Source organism: Girardinichthys multiradiatus, chromosome 15 (assembly GCF_021462225.1).
Source record: "Girardinichthys multiradiatus isolate DD_20200921_A chromosome 15, DD_fGirMul_XY1, whole genome shotgun sequence".
Taxonomy (NCBI): domain Eukaryota; kingdom Metazoa; phylum Chordata; class Actinopteri; order Cyprinodontiformes; family Goodeidae; genus Girardinichthys; species Girardinichthys multiradiatus.
Genome location: NC_061808.1, coordinates 34,710,042 through 34,730,959, shown reverse-complemented (window position 1 = coordinate 34,730,959; position 20,918 = coordinate 34,710,042). Strand labels below are relative to the sequence as shown.

The following is a 20,918-nucleotide window of genomic DNA, read 5'->3' as shown; positions in this document are numbered from 1 at the left end:
ACCTGAATTCTCGCCATTAGTTGGTGCCAAAACTGCAGATAGACAACAAAACAGATGAGCTCACATCGATCCTGTTTTACTATTTTTGCACTGGTTACCTGTTAATGTGAGCATTTCTTTTAAAATCCAGATATGAGCTTTCAGGGCCCGACAGGGTCCAGCTCTATCTGGTATTGTTAAAGCCACATCCAGAAATGAATCTGCTCCTAGTCCCAAAGACCAGGAATAAAACAGATCATTGCACCTAGACTGTGAAATGAGCTTCCTTTGTCTCTTTGCTGTGTTCACATAATTTAAACAGCAGCTGAAGACATGCCTACTTAAATGTGCTTACCTTTTTTTATGTAGGCTCTCTCTGGGTACTCTGGCTTACTCGCACAGTCCAAAAACATGACTGCTAGGTTCCTTTAAATTACCCTAAGGCATGTGCATGCATGGTTTGTCTGTGTTGCCCTGTGACAGACTGGCAACCTGTTCAGGGTGTACCTCACCACTTGTCCAATGACGGCAGGAGACAGGCACCAACCTGAAACCTCTGAAGACTTCCTCACAGTGATGCCATACTTTCTGTTGCCACATGGCATCAAGTCGACTAACGATCCTTTCAGAGAAGCCATGTTCATCAAAACTGTAAAATAAATAAACCTCCACACAAAATGGGACAAGAAAATACTGAAAATCTTTATTTGATGCTGCAACATTTGTACAGATAAGCTTCATCTAACTGCCAAACTGGATTCTTCCTCGCAGTCAGCCCCACCGGCTCTGCTAACGTCATTGAGTTGAGTACTTACCCAAGTATATTAAAACCAACTGCTTCCCAATCATACATATGATTCACTACAACTTGTCTTGGAACAAACAAGTCGAGCCAGTTCTAATCTGGTTCCAATGCATGTTCATGTTATCCAGAACCCTGGACCCAGACCTGGGTGTAAACATACGATACAGTGGTCAAAATTAAATTAAAACATCCCAAAAATAGCAACATTAAATAGCTACTCAGAAACATTGCAATTTTACTATTGTCACTTCTATACTTAGAAAAATAAATCATGATTAAAAATTATTTACAAGATATTCAGTCAGCACAGCATTAAAAAACCAAAACTTCTTAGTCTAGCTGATGTATTGCTACTTGTCTGATGATCTACAGTTGAACATGCAATGGACAGGTTTCAAAATGCAAACACGCGTAACGGCTCTGCATGTTGTCACAGTATCATCTTCTTTCAATAATCACCTACATCTCGTGAAAAGTTAAAGCTTAAAATAAGTACAATCAATGATAGGAAGTGGCCTTGTAGGGTCATTTAGAACCAATTCAGCCCATGATCAAAGGCACCATCCAACTATATAAGGATGTACTGTTAAAATGGAGAAGTTCAACTTATTCTGCACCGATGTTGAACTCATAATTACACACAGCGCCACCTGGAGGCCCCAGAGAAGGGAGAACTGGACAGTGTGTGAACCTGAGGTAGCAAAGCCAATCAAATACACTTTGGAACCGACAATGCAATAAGACCCATTAGTGCACCTTTCATGCAACCTCTAAAATCATTTGACTCGCTAAAGTCAAAACTAGATTTCTATCGATTTTAAACAAAATGAAACAAAAACATACTAATTTACCTTGGAATCCTGAGTATTAACATGAGTCACAGTTCCACTGTACAGATCATCAATGAGGGAAGCATTGAGTCCCATCCTTCACAATACACACAGGCTGCATAACTAGAGCAGGAATATGTACTTACAGAGTTATTCATAAAAGCCAAGCAGGTAAAAGAGCAGTATGACAATGAGTGGCAAGGGGAAATTATTGCAGGGAAAGGTAAAAGTTTTGCATGTGGTGTGTTGCTCTCTGAAGTATAAAAACAAATGTGTATTTACAAAAATATACAGTACGTCCTAACAAGATATTCCAACAAGTCGTTTTCTTTTTGAATGTTTTCCCCTTTTGTAAACTTTTTAAGTTTTCATTTTTTTAAATACTTTTCTATTAGAAAGGCAGTTCTTTAAAAAGTCCCAAATATAATTGTCCTTTTTTCCCCCTATTCATTCCAAAAAAAAAAAAAAACTTCATCAACCAGGATTTAAAGATTTAAGAAATGTTCTACAAGTCAAATGAGTCGGTCCTTTCAGAGGGCCTTCAGGTGGTCATGATGTTGGTTGGGAGGAAAAAGGCCCTGGCTCAGTTCTGTCGAGTGCTGGGTTCCTCAGTAGACGCAGGGAATGATCCGGTAGCGCACAGTTCGGCAGTACTTGTCCCACGCCGAGCCGTACTTCCGTCTGCACTCGTTCATGTCACGAGAGTCTCTGTGCACGAGGAGGATGATGAAGTAGATCATGTAGTACCAGGGCAAGAGGTGGCTGAAGCCTGTGGGGTGGCAGGAGAGCAATGAATTAGTTAATTTAGGAAGATATTTGCTCTTGTGTCCATATGGTAGTACAGAATATGAGTTCAGTGGTCTGCTTCATACTGTATCCTGCAGCCAAGGTTCCTACAAATCTGCTATGTATAAATTCCAGACTTTTCCAGATATCCCAGTCCATTACATTCATTTTAAGATTTAACCCACTAAAGTTCACGAAGAATTTCTAGATTTACATACAGGATCTAGACAAAACAGAAACTGGAAGGAAGGAAGGAAGGAGGCAAGGAACGGTACAAGGGATGGAGAAAAGAAAGGAAGGGAGAAATGAGACAAGAAAAGAAGTAAAGAATTACTCAAGCAAGCAAGAGCGGGACAATATAAGGAATGGAGACAGGACAGAAGGACACTTAAAAGAAAAGAAGAACACAAAGTGTTGTTAAATGCACATATGTAAGGAAAGAAAGACTGACATGAGGAGAGAAGTACTCCAGAAGGGAAGGGAAGCAGGGCATAAGGGAAGGAGGTAGGACACAAGGAGGGAAAGTAGTAAGACCACAACAGATACAAGGGATTGAAGTGGGGCAGGTAGGTAGCTTTTAGAAAACGGAATGAGGTATAAAGTCTGGAAAAACTAATATTTCCTCATACTTATTTGCTGTTTCCATACTTATCCAAACCTGGAAAATACTGAAATCAAAATGAAGACTTTTCCAAATTATACAGGAATCTTGCAAAACAATCCTAGTGAACGATGAACAACCTGAGATATGAAGTTTTTTTTCAAAGACAGAAGGTAAAATGGGAGTACAGTAAGTGTTGAGAGTTTGGACACTATAAGGTGTGTCATAGAAGAACAGCGCAGTGAATAAGCATTTAATAATAACGATGAACTTATAAAAGAGGCAAAGCCAGCAGAATTCTTTTAAGCTGCTGAATAAACTCTGTAGAGTTAGAATATTTATTACATGTGAATAAATATTTGAGGAAACTAACTACTACATAAAATCTGCACATATGCAGGCTTGGGTTAATGAAGCTAACCAGTAGTTTTACTTCGGCCTGTTTTAAGCACAATAAACTGCGCTGATAAGGCTAACATCTCTATGGATTACATTTAAACCACACAAACTCAGAAATATTACATACAGTAAATAAATATAGCTCATATGCATGTTAGATTGAAACGCTACAGTCTCCATTATTACTGCTTATGTTTTAAAAGGTTTAGTACAGAGGTCTAGAACAAAAAATCCTTTATTTAGTTTCATTGTCACTTTAGCTCACTCAGTCATTTTAGTCAGGTTAATTAAGGTGTATTTGGCACATTTTGAGTCTGTCCAGATTAGACACACAAAACAAAGCCAGAAAATACAATGATTGACTTTGGCAGTCTTAAAAACTACATGTTTTATTTTGGACTTTTAGTGTTTGAATGTTAGTGCTGCAACAGTGAAGTACACTCACCACATGGTAGGGACCAGGCCAGAGCCATGATGAGGTCTCCCAGGTAGTTAGGATGGCGGACCACTCCCCACCAGCCTGAGACCAATAAACTCTTCCCTGTAGCTGTGGGGATCGTTTTTAAATCTGGACAGAACAGAAACAAAGAAATTAGAGGTTTTTCTTGTGCCACCACGTGGTGGCCACCAGAAGTTAGCCAACACCATTTTCACCACTATCTAGTGGTATCTACCATAGGTATAAAGGTTCAGCTGAACTTACGGGATAGTGCGGGGTCTGATGGGTTTCTCCTGAAGGCGTTTTTCTCAGTGTTTGATTTTCTGAATATGTACATTCCAACAACTGAAACACACAGACATATGATCAACACACACATGTAGGGGAAAGTGGGGGAAGAAAAGAGCCCCAACCCAATAATTGGCTGAATGCTGTGCTGCTACTCACTTTTGAGTATGATGATAGTTGCGAGTAGTGGGAGGCTCAGGGGTTTGGGGTGACTGACCAGGTATCTAGCCTGCAGGGTGTAAGTAAAAGGGACCCACACCAGATCACCAAAAGCCAACATGTAGCCAAAACCATCATGCATCAAGTCCATGGTGGTCAGGATGGCCTCCTGGGAGACACACAATGAGTCATGTTTCAGGTGAGGAAAACAAAAGGACACGAGTCTAGATGAATTAACTTTGTTTAAATCATGATGTGTGTGACTTTAATAATACACACAGGCTAGTTTTGGAGTTTTGCTGAGCATACCTCGTTCCACAAGCCGTCCATCACGTAGATGAGCTGGAAGATGTTCACGAGGATCATCGAACATGACGGAGCGACCAGATTCTGCTGCTTCATCTCAGCCAGCGCCATGGCAAAGTTGATCAAACACTGGACAATAAAAGACAACATTTTGAATTGATGAATGTCTGTATTTTAACCTGCTGAAGGAAGTAATTATCTGGTAACAACTTTAAGAAAAAATGAAATAAAACACAAAGAAATGCAGAAATCAGGACTAAACCTTTAACATTATTGACCTGATTACAGTACATACTGAGTACAGTATTAATTCTTCATGGTTTCTCCAGAGTCTGACTGTCAGAGAAGTTTTGGAAAAATGCTCATGACCTATACTGTAATTGGCCCATCTTGGTGTAACATCATAGATACACATTTGTAATAGATTTTGGCAGATTACCACTATCAAGTCAGACCAAGAATCTAAAAAGTTATGGGTTTTAAAACCGCTAAAATGTTCCTTCATAACAATCCTAAAGTCTGAAGACCTTTAATGAGAATGCTGCAAAACTGTTCTCTGGACACATGGGGCACAGCATAAACCAGCTCCTTTGCAGCTTCACTTTTTCACTGTTGAAAAGAATATTTTCAAACGCCATGCATGACTCCATTAATAAGACTGATAAGTCTAAACACTACTAAACTGAGTAGCTTCAGTAGTTTCAATATTGTTTCTGCATAACATTATATAAAATGTGATAATCATAGTGTTATATTCTATAGGCAGAAGGAATAACTGTTTGAATGTAATTAATAAAACTAGATGATTCCTTCCATGTTTAATGTTAGCACAGTGTTGTTATACCCTGAGAATCTCAATGTGAACTTTCCATGAAGCTGCTCTTTTTTTTACTACAATGACTTCACTGAAATTCTTTTAAAAAAATCTCATAACCATAAACAGACTGTTGTTCCACAGTCAATTCACAGCTTTAAACTATTAGAATATTATAACTATAAAACCACTAGGGGGTGCTGTTTTTAAAATAGTTTTCACAGCATTAGCTGCCTTTTCCCCATAATTCATCTGAAAGTGAGCTGACAGGAAATGGGTAGACAGTGGGGAAGGCATGGGGCAAAGGTCAATGGGCTGGGACACAACTGTGTACTAAGGGGTCTCGTACAGGGTGCTGTAAAAAAAAAAAAAAAGAACTCCAATGGCCATTCTTGCACATTTTAAATGATGATTAACAAGCTGCTCGCTAAACAGGTTTTCAAACAAATCATCTGCTTCCCATCAGAACTCACCCAGCCGATAAGTCCAGGACGCATCTCACAGAAGAACTTCAGATCAAATTCCTTGATGCGAGGATTCAGCTCACGGCCTTTGAAAAAGTCATAGATCACGTTGCCTGGAGAATCAAACAAATTCAAACATTTACAGCAGCCCCATCTATTAAAATAAGGATCCCTGAACTGTATTACTCTGTGTTTTTAATGTTTCTCACCCGAGTTCCCGCCCAGAGCCCGCTCATCAGGGCCAGTGGAGCGAGAGCGAAAATACAGATAGATACTGAGCATCATGGAGATAAGGAAGGAAGCGGTGGTCAGCTGCAGAAAGTGGCTGTGGATGTAGGTGAGGTCAACCCCCTGGTACACTGCTACTGCCACCACAACAACACTAAACATAATGGCAAAAAACCCTGGATGGACACAAAAAATTAAGCACACACCTTTTCTGAAAACGTCACAAAAGGAATCCAGAAGACAGACCAGGATGGTTTAGACGGGATTCACAACATGCTACTGGTTTATTCTAATGGAACTATGGTCACATACTATTGTTCTGTAAATCACATGCAGAATAATAACAGAATTACTTTAGGTAATTTTCTCACTACTGGAAAAAGTATATCTCCCTTTCAGACACACGTGCTTTACTAAAAGCTACAGAGGATAATGTTATTTGTGCATTAGCTGGTGTATTTCTATCAAAAACACAAGCAGTTAATCTATCTGGAACAAAAATCACTGATATTAAAACCTAAGTTGGGCCAATATAATATCACACAAGGGTCAAATATACAAAGTGCCAGAAACAGAATAGGCTCATTGTCAAGTGTGTGTGATTAACAAAGTCTTACCATTGGTTCTGTATTTGAGCCTTTTGCCAGACCTGAGCAGCACACCGTCACTCAGCTACAGTGACCAAGAAAAGGAAAAGGATTAAACTGGACTGCAAACAGAATTACACAGTAAACACAGAAGCTGGGTATCAACCTTGAATGTGGAGTGATCAGCAGTATTTACTATCTAGAAACTGCTTTTGCAATTTTGCATTTCTGAGATAGGAACAGGACCGAGCAGAGCATTTTCTCAGTTGGTATTTGGGTTCTCACCATCTACATTTTTTGAAGCCACTGGGTTCTTTGTAGTTAAGAGAAAAAATATGACAATCTTTTAACTTGCGTAGTTCAAAACTCTGTGCATGGTGGTGCAGTTGGTAGCACTGTTGCCTTGCAGCAAGAAGGTCCTGGGTTCGATTCCCAGCCGGGGGTCTTTCTGCATGGAGTTTGCATGTTCTCCCCGTGCATGTGTGGGTTCTCACCGGGTACTCTGGCTTCCTCCCACAGTCCAAAGACATGCCTGTTAGGTTAATTGGTCACTCTAAATTGCCCTTAGGGGTATGAATGAGTGTGTGCATGGTTGTTTGTGTGTTGCCCTGTGATGGACTGGTGACCTGTCCAGGGTGTACCCTGCCTCTCGCCCATAGACTGCTGGAGATAGGCACCAGCTCCCCCGTGACCCACTATGGAATAAGCGGTAGAAAATGACTGACAGTTCAAAACTCTGCATTTATATATTTTAGATTCATTGCACACTAACTGAAATATTTCAGGTCTTTTATTGTCTTAATACGGATGATTTTGGCATACAGCTCATGAAAACCCAAAATTCCTATCTCACAAAATTAGCATATTTAATCCGACCAATAAAAGAAAAGTTTTTACTACAAAAAACATCAACCTTCAAATAATCATGTACAGTTATGCACTCAATACTTGGTCAGGAATCCTTTGGCAGAAATGACTGCTTCAGTGCGGCGTGGCATGGAGGCAATCAGCCTGTGGCACTGCTGAGGTCTTATGGAGGCCCAGGATGCTTCGATAGCGGCCTTTAGCTCATCCAGAGTGTTGGGTCTTGAGTCTCTCAACGTTCTCTTCACAATATCCCACAGATTCTCTATGGGGTTCAGGTCAGGAGAGTTGGCAGGCCAATTGAGCACAGTGATACCATGGTCAGTAAACCATTTACCAGTGGTTTTGGCACTGTGAGCAGGTGCCAGGTCGTGCTGAAAAATGAAATCTTCATCTCCATAAAGCTTTTCAGCAGATGGAAGCATGAAGTGCTCCAAAATCTCCTGATAGCTAGCTGCATTGACCCTGCCCTTGATAAAACACAGTGGACCAACACCAGCAGCTGACACGGCACCCCAGACCATCACTGACTGTGGGTACTTGACAATGGACTTCTGGCATTTTGGCATTTCCTTCTCCCCAGTCTTCCTCCAGACTCTGGCACCTTGATTTCTGAATGACATGCAGAATTTGCTTTCATCCGAAAAAAGTACTTTGGACCACTGACCAACAGTCCAGTGCTGCTTCTCTGTAGCCCAGGTCAGGCGCTTCTGCCGCTGTTTCTGATTCAAAAGTGGCTTGACCTGGGGAATGCGGCACCTGTAGCCCATTTCCTGCACACACCTGTGCACGGTGGCTCTGGATGTTTCTACTCCAGACTCAGTCCACTGCTTCCGCAGGTCCCCCAAGGTCTGGAATCGGCCATTCTCCACAATCTTCCTCAGGGTCCGGTCACCTCTTCTCGTTGTGCAGCGTTTTCTGCCACACTTTTTCCTTCCCACAGACTTCCCACTGAGGTGCCTTGATACAGCACTCTGGGAACAGCCTATTCGTTCAGAAATGTCTTTCTGTGTCTTACCCTCTTGCTTGAGGGTGTCAATAGTGGCCTTCTGGACAGCAGTCAGGTCGGCAGTCTTACCCATGATTGGGGTTTTGAGTGATGAACCAGGCTGGGAGTTTTAAAGGCCTCAGGAATCTTTTGCAGGTGTTTAGAGTTAACTCGTTGATTCAGATGATTAGGTTCATAGCTCGTTTAGAGACCCTTTTAATGATATGCTAATTTTGTGAGATAGGAATTTTGGGTTTTCATGAGCTGTATGCCAAAATCATCCGTATTAAGACAATAAAAGACCTGAAATATTTCAGTTAGTGTGCAATGAATCTAAAATATATGAATGTTAAATTTTCATCATGACATTATGGAAAATAATGAACTTTATCACAATATGCTAATATTTTGAGAAGGACCTGTAAGTCAGTTCACTGCAGCAGATCCAGGAGCTTTACATCATCACTATTATGATGTTAGCTTGTAGCATTATCTTGTAGCATTAGCGCAGCTAGCATGTGACCTTGTTCTGCATTTTATTTTTTTCCTGTGTGAAATGCCTCTGAGCAAAGCTGGTGTTTACCTTGGCGGCTACAGAGGTTAGCATATGTTGTTCCCTGGCTGTACTCGCCATGTTAGCAGAGAGTAAACTTCCAGCAGCGCCACAAACGCTGCTCTTACAAAGCATACCCATTTTAAATAGGCTTCTTCATGACACCAGTTACATAAAGAAGTGTGATTCTGATCATTAAACTGCACACAGTAACGGCATTTAATCATAATTTAAAATATACTATATTTACTGGTGCTCTCAGTGGAGAAAATAATAAGGAACAATCTCAGCGATACAGCCAGTTTTTGGAGTTTTCAAACATTAATTAGAATGTATTGTTGTCATGAAAATTACATTTTTTAAATCATGATATGAAATTTTATATGATAAACAATACAATAAATGCCCACCCTTACTAGTTGGTATAGCATGTCAGCATGAGAGCTTCCATTCTTCCTATGAAGCGTCTCATCAAGTGTTACTCCTGACCATTAATCCAATTTCTGATTCCTGCCAGGGCTAGCTAACATGGATCATGTGCTTGTTCACGAGGACCTTGGACTAAATACAGGACTGAGCAGCCAGCAGTGGTGTTCTTCCACATCATTACAAACCTACTACTACATTTAGGACAGTGTAGGGAACTCACCTTTCCAACAGGCAAAATGTAGAGCAGAGCCTGGAACAATATCCAGAGAACAACAAACACAAAAGCTTGAGGATCCCAGAAGGTTTCAAGTGAAGGCAGGGCAGGAGGGAAGTTTGACAGACTGGGATCCTTCTGGTCCACATGGAGAACCAAAAACAGAACCCAGGCAGGCAGGAAGAGCATCCAGAACAAGGCTCCTGTGAAACAAAAAGAACCATTCACTTGGATTTACTATATTTTGCTACGTACAAGTGTCATTATTACAAAGATTAATGGCACTAATCATAAATGGAGACTAGAAGAAATTATAACCAAGCTTACAGCTGATGATCAAACTCGGGTACGACTAACAAAAACAAAAAATTGATTTGTTTAGACCATCTACAGGTTCTGGTTTAAAAACCACAGCTGATGAAAGGACAGGATGACTCAAAATGTAATGTAAGTTTCAACACCAAAGGTAAATGATGTGGTGGTGCACGAATCACTCGGCCAGACATCTGAATCAGCCATTTTCCCATCGATTTAAAGCATCAACCAACAGCACATACAGTCTGACGCACTTTAGGGACACGGGCTTTAAAGGATAAATGGGAATAATCTTATGATCTCTTCATTTCCTGCTGGACTGCAAACAAAATATTTAATATAAACATTAAATAAAGCAGAATCAGCAAATGAGAAATATGATAATCAGTATCAGTCAAGAAAAGTGTGATCAGTGCATCTCTTCTAAAATATTGCTTCAATCCATACCTTTAACACTATTGGCAGCATCGCTGCAGGCTGTGAAGCCACTATGTCCTCAAGTCCATCACAGTAAGGGTTCAGACCAAACAGTTGACTTTTAATCCACCAATACCTCATATACAATAAAGCTAGTATTACTGCCTAGAACAAACTGGTGACTAAGAACTAACTAATCTTTGGAAATTCTATCTTTTCAGACATTTGTCAGGACAATATTCCATCTTGTTCTTACATAAACAAAAACTTCAGTGTAGTTTCGTGTTCTGAATTAAGCAAGCTTGTTAGATTCCGATTAGTAGCAGGAACCTTCTGAATCGGACACCTTAAGAAAAAGAATATTTCTATGCTGGAGGATTCCTGAGAGAAGACTGAATCCATTATTTTTGGAGGACCTACCCACAGCTCCAGTTGATAAAATGGGGTTTCCTCTGCTTTTACAAGTACTGTAATCGCTACCATCTGTTAGCCTACATATCTGAAACAGCACATTGTATGCTTGTAGACATGAGATTCTCTTTGCTGCATTTTCTGTCACTCACCTATCTTCCCTCCAAAATCAAGTGGGGTGGGGGCAGGGGCAGCAGAAGCAGCAGGCACCTTTTCCACTCTCTCCTCTTGGTGCTCTGATTTGGCTTCAGCTTCTTTGACATCTCCGTCGTCCTTCCTGCGCCGAAGATTATATCGGCCTTGGTTCTTCTCAGGATCTGCTTCTTCCTTAGCAGCAGACTGCATAAAACAGTTGAGAATCGTTTTGAATTTTGCATTCAAAGAACATTCTTAATGCTGAAACATAAAAAATAAAGAAAAACATAAAAATAAATAAAAAAAACACACCGAGTTGGCATCTGACTGGTTGGTGACAGCTAACCAGACTGAATAGTAAATGGATCCTAATAATTTGGACCGCTCTTAAGCTCCTTTGCAATATTAATCACCCTTCCTACATATAACCCCATACACCAATCTGCAGGTCAGTAAGCAGCTTGGGGCTCAGTGCGTTACCCATAGGGATGGGTACCTTTCACATTTGAACCGATACGGTAGAGACACCCATTATCTGGGAATCGATACCGGTACTCAATGGTACCAGTTTTGGTACTTTTGTGTGTGTATATGTGGTAATAAATATTAGTTCGCTTAATAATAAAATCTCAAAATTTTTCAGTTCAACATATTTATTCCTCAATATATAAACTTTATTGAATATATCATAACAACATCCAGCTGTTTGTATTGTAACGTCTCCGTTGATTCAAACCTTCTCCCATATTGCTGGCTGCAGACAAGTCGCTAGCGGATCCAGGCGTGCTAACGGTGCCGAATGCAGAAGTAGATCTGAGGCAGACGAATATTGTGCACTCTTCAGCCTTGAGAAAAATCTTACACTTAAACAGATGTTTCCTCGGATTAGAAGTATTCCCGCCACCGGCTTTGCACTTGGCGTCACAAATATTGCAGCGAGCGTAACCTGCATCACATTTTGAAAAGTGGAGCCTTACTTTCGAGCGTTTCTATCAGCCAGGCTTTGTTAACGGTAGCAGCGGCTACTGACTTCATTTCACTCTTGTACGGGCAATGCTGTGTTCATGTCCGGCATGGAAAACTCGCACTCTTCCACTCCCTCTGTGTTACAATGATGCGTTTAGGTACCGAAACATGGTACCGTTTGATTTTACGTGAACGGTAATTGGTAGTACCGACGGAAATTGATCAGTAGCCACATAAGTACCGAATTCGGTACCCATTCCTTGTTACCCACAGACAGCTCAACATACAGGAGGGGGAAGCTGGAATTTCACAACCACCTGACTGTCAGACAACTTCACCTTCATAGCCTGCTTCACCTTATAAAGAGAATCTGGCACGGTCATGACATACTAAAATAAATAACTTCCCAAAGATGGATTCTTTTAATAAATTTGTGGAAAAAAGCATTCTGGGTGGGCCGACCTATTGTTAGAGCAATAAAAGCAATACATTTTGCTTTGCTTCAGAACCTTAACTTGGGCCTGCGAATGGAAAGCTGTTTGAATTTTTTTTTCCAGAGCAAAGCAATGAAAGACATGTGCTGCTCCACCATGTGATGGAGCAAATGAAGCTCAGTCTTGTCAAGGGGAGCCTCTCAGCTGGAAAACACACAAGCCCCCATCAACCTGCATACATCATGACATTCCAACAGCTCAGACTCATCTCAAAGCCTATTCACCATTAACAGTGAGTTTGGTCTGGAAACTTGCTGTCTTGGTTCATTTCTAACACAATGGTTTCAGATTACAGGGACCCCTCTATTTGAACCTTGTGTTAGATGAATTTGGCTGCCTAGACATGTTGGACAGCTCATCTATCAATAAATTGATGGTACATGTTTTTGATGCAATCCAAAACATCACAAAGGGTTACCAATTCTTCCAGTTTTTTGCTGCATTATAAAGTGGAACTCACCTCATTTATTTGGCTAGCCGTGTTATTCTCCTCTTTCTTTTCATGTTTGTTGCTGCTATTGTTCTCAGATGCCTTTTTCAGCTACAGCCCATCAGACAATGAAGGAAGATTGATGGAGATGAGATGAACAAAAACAGGAGAAAAAAAGATAACATGAGGAACAGACAAAAGGGAACTCTTCAATATATGGTCAAAATCCTGTTTCCAAGAGAGACCTATGGACATGTCCAACAATGAAAATAGGAACTAATAATTTTAGAGAGGGCTGCACCGATATGGAAACCTAGGCTGATAGGTATATCTGATATTTATATATTGGTTTTATGGTTGATAACTGATATGATCTATATACAGTGTAGACCAAAAGTTTGGACACACCTTCTCATTCAAAGAGTTGTCTTTATTTTCATGACTATGAATATTGTAGCTTCACATTGAAGGCATCAAAACTATGAATTAACACATGTGGAATTATATACTGAACAAAAAAGTGTGAAACAACTGAAAATATGTCTTATATTCTAGGTTCTTCAAAGTAGCCACCTTTTGCTTTGATTACTGCTCCGCACACTCTTGACATTCTGTTGATGAGCTTCAAGAGGTAGTCACCTGAAATGGTTTTCCAACTGTCTTGAAGGAGTTCCCAGAGATGCTTAGCACTTGTTGGTCCTTTTGACTTCACTCTGCGGTCCAGCTCACCCCAAACCATCTCGATTGGGTTCAGGTCCGGTGACCGTGGAGGCCAGGTCATCTGGTGCAGCGCCCCATCACTCTCCTTCTTGGTCAAATAGCCCTTACACAGCCTGGAGGTGTGTTTGGGGTCATTGTCCTGTTGAAAAATAAATGATGGTCCAACTAAACGCAAACCGGATGGAATAGCATGCCGCTGCAAGATGCTGTGGTAGCCATGCTGGTTCAGTATGTCTTCAATTTTGAATAAATCCCCAACAGTGCTACCAGCAAAGCACCCCCACACCATCACACCTCCTCCTCCATGCTTCACGATGGGAACCAGGCATGTAGAGTCCATCCGTTCACCTCTTCTGCGCCGCACAAAGACACGGTGGTTGGAACCAAAGATCTCAAACTTGGACTCATCAGACCAAAGCACAGATTTCCACTGGTCTAATGTCCATTCCTTGTGTTCTTTAGCCCAAACAAGTCTCTTCTGCTTGTTGCCTGTCCTCAGCAGTGGTTTCCTAGCAGCTATTTTACCATGAAGACCTGATTCACACAGTCTCCTCTTAACAGTTGTTCTAGAGATGTGTCTGCTGCTAGAACTCTGTGTGGCATTGACCTGTTCTCTAATCTGAGCTGCTGTTAACCTGCGATTTCTGAGGCTGGTGACTCGGATGAACTTATCGTCTGCAGCAGAGGTGACTCTTGGTCTTCCTTTCCTGGGGCGGTCCTCATGTGAACCAGTTTCTTTGTAGCGCTTGATGGTTTTTGCGACTGCACTTGGGGACACTTTCAAAGTTTTCTCAATTGTTCAGACTGACTGACCTTCATTTCTTAAAGTAATGATGGCCACTCGTTTTTTTTTACTTAGCTGTTTTTTTCTTGCCATAATATAAATTCTAACGGTCTATTCAGTAGGACTATCAGCTGTGTACTGTATATACCTCCTGCACAACACAACTGATGGTCCCAACCCCATTTATAAGGCTTTAAATCCCACTTATTAAACCTGACAGGGCACACCTGTGAAGTGAAAACCATTTCAGGTGACTACCTCTTGAAGCTCATCAACAGAATGCCAAGAGTGTGCGGAGCAGTAATCAAAGCAAAAGGTGGCTACTTTGAAGAACCTAGAATATAAGACATATTTTCAGTTGTTTTACACTCTTTTGTTCAGTATATAATTCCACATGTGTTAATTCATAGTTTTGATGCTTTCAGTGTGAAGCTACAATATTCATAGTCATGAAAATTAAGACAACTCTTTGAATGAGAAGGTGTGTCCAAACATTTGGTCTGTACTGTATCTCCCTCTCCTTTTGACATGATGAAAAAAAAAAAAAAAAAACGACCAGACCTCTGACATTGCTTCTCTGCGTCAGTTAAATACCATACAATCGTTGTCACATGACCAAACAGATCCCACATAGCCAACCCCCTCCATAAACACATACAGTATGGAACTCAACATGTTAATATAAGCCAAGTTTTACCTATGGGACAAATACCAGTCTGTTAAAAAATAACTACCATCATTCAATCCTAATGTTAATGTGAATATAAATAAATTGTGCATCCCTAATTTTGGACAACTGAAACCTTAGTGGATCTTTCCAGGAAACCCTCACCATTGGGCTGAGCTTGACTTCTGGTGCTTGCTTGAGCTTTGTATCCCCGCGAGAAGATGCCGCAGTCTCTGCTGCAGCTGTGGTAGCAGCAGCGGCTGTACGAGAGGACGAACGGCGTGTGGTCCTAGCAGGGGAGCGTGAGCGGCTGCGGCGACGTCCAGGCGAACGGGAATTAGAGCGGGAACGTGAGCGTGTGCGCGCCTGAAAGCCAGTGAGACTCTGTTGGAAAGCAAAATTGAAACAAAGACATTAAAATAATAATTATATATTCACATAAAAAAAACTGTGGTATTAAAATCTGGAACCAGTGTGAAGGAGGAAACACTTTATGACATGAAGATCAATCTATAATATGACTGCGGTACTACCATGATGTCTTGCTCCTTGAGCTCCAGCTCTGTGCCATCCTTGTAGATAACTGTGTAGAGGCGACTTTTAGCATCAAAGCTGAGTACATTGACCTCGTAGTACAGGCTGCTGCCGGGCCAGCGCCCCATCACCTTGTCACCCATCTGATACTTTAGAGAAGGCATGTTTAACTACCTGAAAAAGATTAAAACAGTAATGAACAACTGAGGACAGATTCAAGAGAACAGCAGAAAAAGAAAGAGAAAGTGAAAGAAGGCAGGCACTGAAACTGGAGACAAATAAGACAACTGTACAAAGAAACAGACCGGAAAGGACATAGATAAAATCTATACAGCACACATTTTAATCAACTTTTCCTCTGACCACAGCAGACCGAATGTTTACATTTTTTTCTCTGTTGCTGCACATTTAGGCATGGAGATGCCAACCTCTATCCAAGTTGTGGTTTCAAAATCAATTAACATTTTTGTCACACCATTCCATTGGTTTAAAGTCCTTTTAAAGAGACCCTAGAATGGCCACAGAAATATCTATTGTCACTAATAACACGAACAACTAGTTTGTGGAAATGAAAGGAGTGTAACCATCACTAATTATGGTAAAGCTGTTTTTGAAATTGTAGCTGGCAAGCTACAAGGGGCATAATTAATGATCAAAATAAATTAACACTGTACCATAGCTATCTATAGACATAAATAAATTACAATTTTTTTTTGTATTGGACAAATTTGATAATAACCACAACAGAGTTTAATATAAGAATACAGTTTCTGGGACAGCATCTTTAACAAACATAAATTAACTAAGGATTTGTTTTTATTTTTTTTAAACTGATCATAAAGTAAACACACAATACCCTTAAGCATTGTGGGACATAATATATGAAAAGTACAAAAATTTGTAACTTTCTCAACTAGTAACACAGTGGTGTACAAAACCCATTTAAAGTATGACTGCAAATATGTTTGAGCACATGGATAAAATAATGAAAATCAAGTTTACACTGCTGGCTGCTATATCTTCTCCATCTTTCAAAGACGCCTAAATAATGGTAATGATGTATGACAACAGCCCATCCCTAACAGCAGCAATTAGGTCTAACTTGTGTTTCTGTTTTAACATTGAGCAACACTATGAAAGTCACCCAGCACAGGGCAGGAATGGAAAGAACTTAAAACAAATGCTCTTGCAATATTGTTTTATGACTGTTGATTGCTCAAACAACAAGTGTTAACACTTTGATTGTTGCCCAGACTCAAGTGTCACTGGTTTACTTAAACTTTGTGTTAAAGTAGCTTCAAGATGAATCAACTTAAACCACAACACCTGATATTTAAAGCTATGCAGAAAACAGCAACAACAGTTTATCGTGTGACTGTATTTTAAAAAATGTTATGCAGAAAGGCATAAGGCCAAGGATTATAGTGGTCTACTGGAGAAGACATAAAGCTCTTACACTAACATGGGAACTGAAACACTTCTGAAGAAGCTAGCTAAACACAAGGCTACTAAAACATGGGCAGAAACAAGTGGACTGCTCTCTACTCATCAGTGGTTCAAACTAAAAACCTTAGAGACATATCTAAACTGAGAACATTATAACGCACTGTCTGCTGCAATGACATCCATGGGGGAAATCCTATTAAATCCAACAGGTATGGTGCAGCAAGCTGGTGTCCTTCTCATCCGAAACGACTAAAAAGCCAACATTTAACCAAACATGTTGGCGCTTCTGGGTGGTAGATTAAAACTGTGCCACTGTTAGCAAATCTGAAATAAATTATACATACAGGTCAAAGCGTTTCAAGTGGACAACCTACGTTAGCAAACAAATGGGACAACAAAATGCTACAGTAGAGCCAACCACTGTATACAAAGAGATGGGCCAGGCAAAGTCAGCATAATGAAACATTACAGAGCAGAGGGACACTGTGTCTGGAAAAACCTGCACACTGCTGCAGAACTGCTGACAGGTCCGTCCCTGTTAGGTTTACCCAAAGCTGTGTGTGTGAAAGAAGCCCTCCATGCAATCACAGCCAACGAGGAGAAGAATTTACAGCAGCTTTAACATGAATGAAAGGAAGCTAAGCGTTGTTCATAGATAGCAGGCCTGTGAAGTGGCAGCAAATTTGACAACAATCAAAACTAGAAACACAGATCAGGTCATTCCTCTGAAGTCAATACCCAGCAGGTAAACCATTTTTAACAAACCAAAAAAAATTGATTTTTTCAGGACCTTAATGTCACATTACAACAGCACACAGCAAAAGGCACACTATAAAATAATTTTAAAAAGCATGCTTATTTAATAATAGCATTTAGTCTTAACAGTTAACTACTTAAACAGCTAAGACAAAAACATCTGGGTTCAACCAACCTGTGTTTAAGTCCAACTGTGTGTTTATGAAACTCAGAGCTCTAAGTGCTGCCAGCAGCCATGCTTCTCAACATTTCAGCAGTTCACAAAAGCTGTACTTTATTACATGACAAGAACCTCGTAGAAGCTGCTTTAAAATTATGATTACAGATTTTTGACTCTAATTGTTACTTGCTAGAAAATAACTGTTACCTACAATCAGAGGAAAATTCTGCAAGTCCTAAAACAAAGCAGAAACAGTTCCATAATACGATATATTTCAATCAAATGTTCCCAGTCAGCACAAGTAAGCTGGTTAGGTTGGCCTCGATATTCACATCTTGTAAAAAACATGAAAGTCCATTTCAAAAAGACACACCCAAAGCCTGCCTCTGCTCCTCAGGTCTGCTGGCTGAGATCCACGTGGAATGTGGAAGTCCAGATCCTGACTGATGACAGACTGCCAGCCAGTTTCAGGCCGGCCTTATGAAAAAGAGACACGCTCTAAGGAGAGGGTGGAGTTTGAAATAAAAGTTAGACGACGAAGACCCCCACCCAAATCTGGAAGATGGGACTTTTACGTTTGCTTTGCAGTTATGTGCCGTTTAACACAGAAAGTCTGAAAAACTGATCTAGGCTCTCGTTTTGAGGCGAGATCAAAAATATAATCCGCCACAAACCTTCACACACGTTCGTTAGCTTCCCTGCTAAATGTTTATGTATAAAATATTTATCACATTTTGAAAAACTATTAAGCATCAAATGCAAACCAAGCACATGGATTTAAACACTTGCCCTATATCCTGTAAACGTTTCAGGGGAATCTCATTTTCCAAATCTGGGTTTAGCTTCGTTTGATCAGTAGCGAACCTATAATAAGCCATTATTAAGGCAACAGTCTGTGTATACAGAAACAAAAAAATAAAAACATTTACTGTTGCTTTAACGAAATGCGCCTTACGTTGGCTTTGCTTCCAGAGAACCCTGCTGCAGCAACAAGCAACAAAACGGAAAGGAGGGAAAACGTCATGCATTCAAATACTGCAGCTGAAGAAACCCCGACATCCGCCAAACAGACAATGTCTGCGCGCCTGTCAGTTTACACTGAATTCAGAGAGTAGTCTATAAAAAGAAAATGGAACAATAGCACGCTTGACGCTCTTGTAAGTGGAGAGCCAAATGGTGACTGTTATTACGTGTCTAAATCTATTAAAGTTATCATTTGACGATGCGGGCGCAATCTAATTCCTGTATGATTGCGTATGTTAATCTCAATGTTGGTAAAAAACGTTAACTAGTGTCGCTAACTGATGACTCCACCGAGCCGAAACTGTCAAAAATGACTGCAATATAAAATTTTACGTATTAAAGTGACAAGCATACACACGTGTTACAAATTCCATATGCGTTTATACTGCTTTTAGTAAAAAAAATGCGTCGTGATTCCAGCAATTAGTCTGAGCCCAGTTCACCATTAGCCACAGCCTGGGGTTAGCATCGGCTAAGCCTCAGTTCCCCAACAAAGAGAGGCGTAAGCGACTTGAAATTCTCCAAAACAAGTAAAAGCATCATGCAGGTGCACTTACCTTATACTACTCGAATAATTCCACTGAGTAAATGTGATAGATAATTCGTCCCACGACGCCAAATTAAAGAAATAAACTTAATATTTTTTTAAAAGCGAACTTTGCTAACGTTTGACGTAGAGCTCGTTCTCCCTCCCTCTCCGGGCAAAACCCACCAGTGATCAGGAAGGCGCGAAGCCTTGCGATTGGGTGGCTCAGCATGCATTTCAAACTGCTCTACTCTGTGATTGGTTACTGGTGGATTTTAACTGAATGGGTATTGGTTTGGAAAGTCACGACTATTTTGTTTACTGGTATCATATTACAGCTAGTCAAAGTAGTAAATTTTTGTCGAAAACATACAAAATATAACATGCTCTTAAAAGATAATGGAAATGAAAAAAATATCTGTCTTATTTAATTATTCAAATAGTTTAGACATGATTTGGTATTTGATACGTAAATTAAACAGAATTTAGTATCCATCCTGCTTTTCTAACATGAGCATAACTGTTGCTTGTCTGTGCAAACCGATTCACCGATCTGGATGATATTTCCAGCATTATATAAGTGTTTGCACTTGCATTTTATGTTTTGGCACAAATGCAATAAGAGGAAGAAGGACGCCTTTGGAATTTCAAACTCTCCAATCAAATTACAGTCTAACCATTTTTTTTCAGTTTCCTCGTCTTACTCGCAGCAGCTCAGAGTGTTTTCATGTTTCAGTGCAGCTCTCACCCACCCCTTCTGTGGCTGCAAGTCAAAGAAAAACCTCAAATGAACTGCAAATGCACTGCAGAGTTCCACCCAGAGAAAATATTGCTGCACAAGGGAAGCCTCACCAGGAGACGTCTTATCTTCCAGTTCATAGAAATCATGCGGTAGGCAACTCTAACTTCTAAAAGTTAGATTACTGGCATGCATTTAAAAGATTCCGCTTTTTTCACCGCTTTTACTTAAATAATTATTCTTTTCCCAAAACGTTATCCCTTGTAAGACAGCAGACAAGTGCAAAAGAACTGTTTCAGAGTTCAGCTATTAACCCTTGAACTCCATCACCAAGCAGCAGTTCACTTGGTTTGCTTGTAACGGTATTACAGGTGCTAAGGACTTCAATGATCATGCATCTGCATCGGCGCGCAAACATGCTCCCATTTTGAGTCAGTCAGCTCCGTTCTTCCTCTTCTTGTCGGCTGAACAGTACAAAGCAGTCAGATAGGTTTTTACTTTTATGAGGGCAGAGACGGAGCGATGGTAGATGTGGTCACACTGAGCAGGGAAACCAGGGATAATATTCACCGACAGCGAGGGTGTCCTAGTCGGCATAGACCAGTGCGAGATTCTCACTGTATATCAACGTTGAGGGAAAATATCCGATTTATGATATTCAA

General features: G+C 40.4%; 1 protein-coding gene across 2 annotated transcripts; it reads right to left on the bottom strand.

The window, feature by feature from the left end:
• Positions 1-657: 657 nt before the first annotated feature.
• On the bottom strand, positions 658-19,697 carry lbr (lamin B receptor). Of its 2 annotated transcripts, none has more exons than XM_047388918.1 (14): positions 19,549-19,697; positions 15,606-15,780; positions 15,238-15,456; positions 12,932-13,012; positions 11,029-11,215; positions 9,740-9,936; positions 6,716-6,770; positions 6,080-6,274; positions 5,880-5,983; positions 4,596-4,721; positions 4,287-4,455; positions 4,104-4,184; positions 3,846-3,968; positions 658-2,383 (listed from the first exon to the last, which is right to left on the bottom strand). In XM_047388918.1, the coding sequence occupies exons 2-14, from the start codon at positions 15,768-15,770 to the stop codon at positions 2,223-2,225; spliced, it is 1,863 nt and encodes a 620-aa protein (XP_047244874.1). In that variant the 5' UTR covers positions 15,771-15,780; positions 19,549-19,697; the 3' UTR covers positions 658-2,222. The 2 variants fall into 2 exon arrangements, with proteins under 2 accessions (XP_047244874.1, XP_047244875.1); XM_047388919.1 differs by lacking the exon at positions 19,549-19,697 and adding an exon at positions 18,342-18,479.
• Between the last annotated feature and the right edge of the window lie 1,221 nt (positions 19,698-20,918).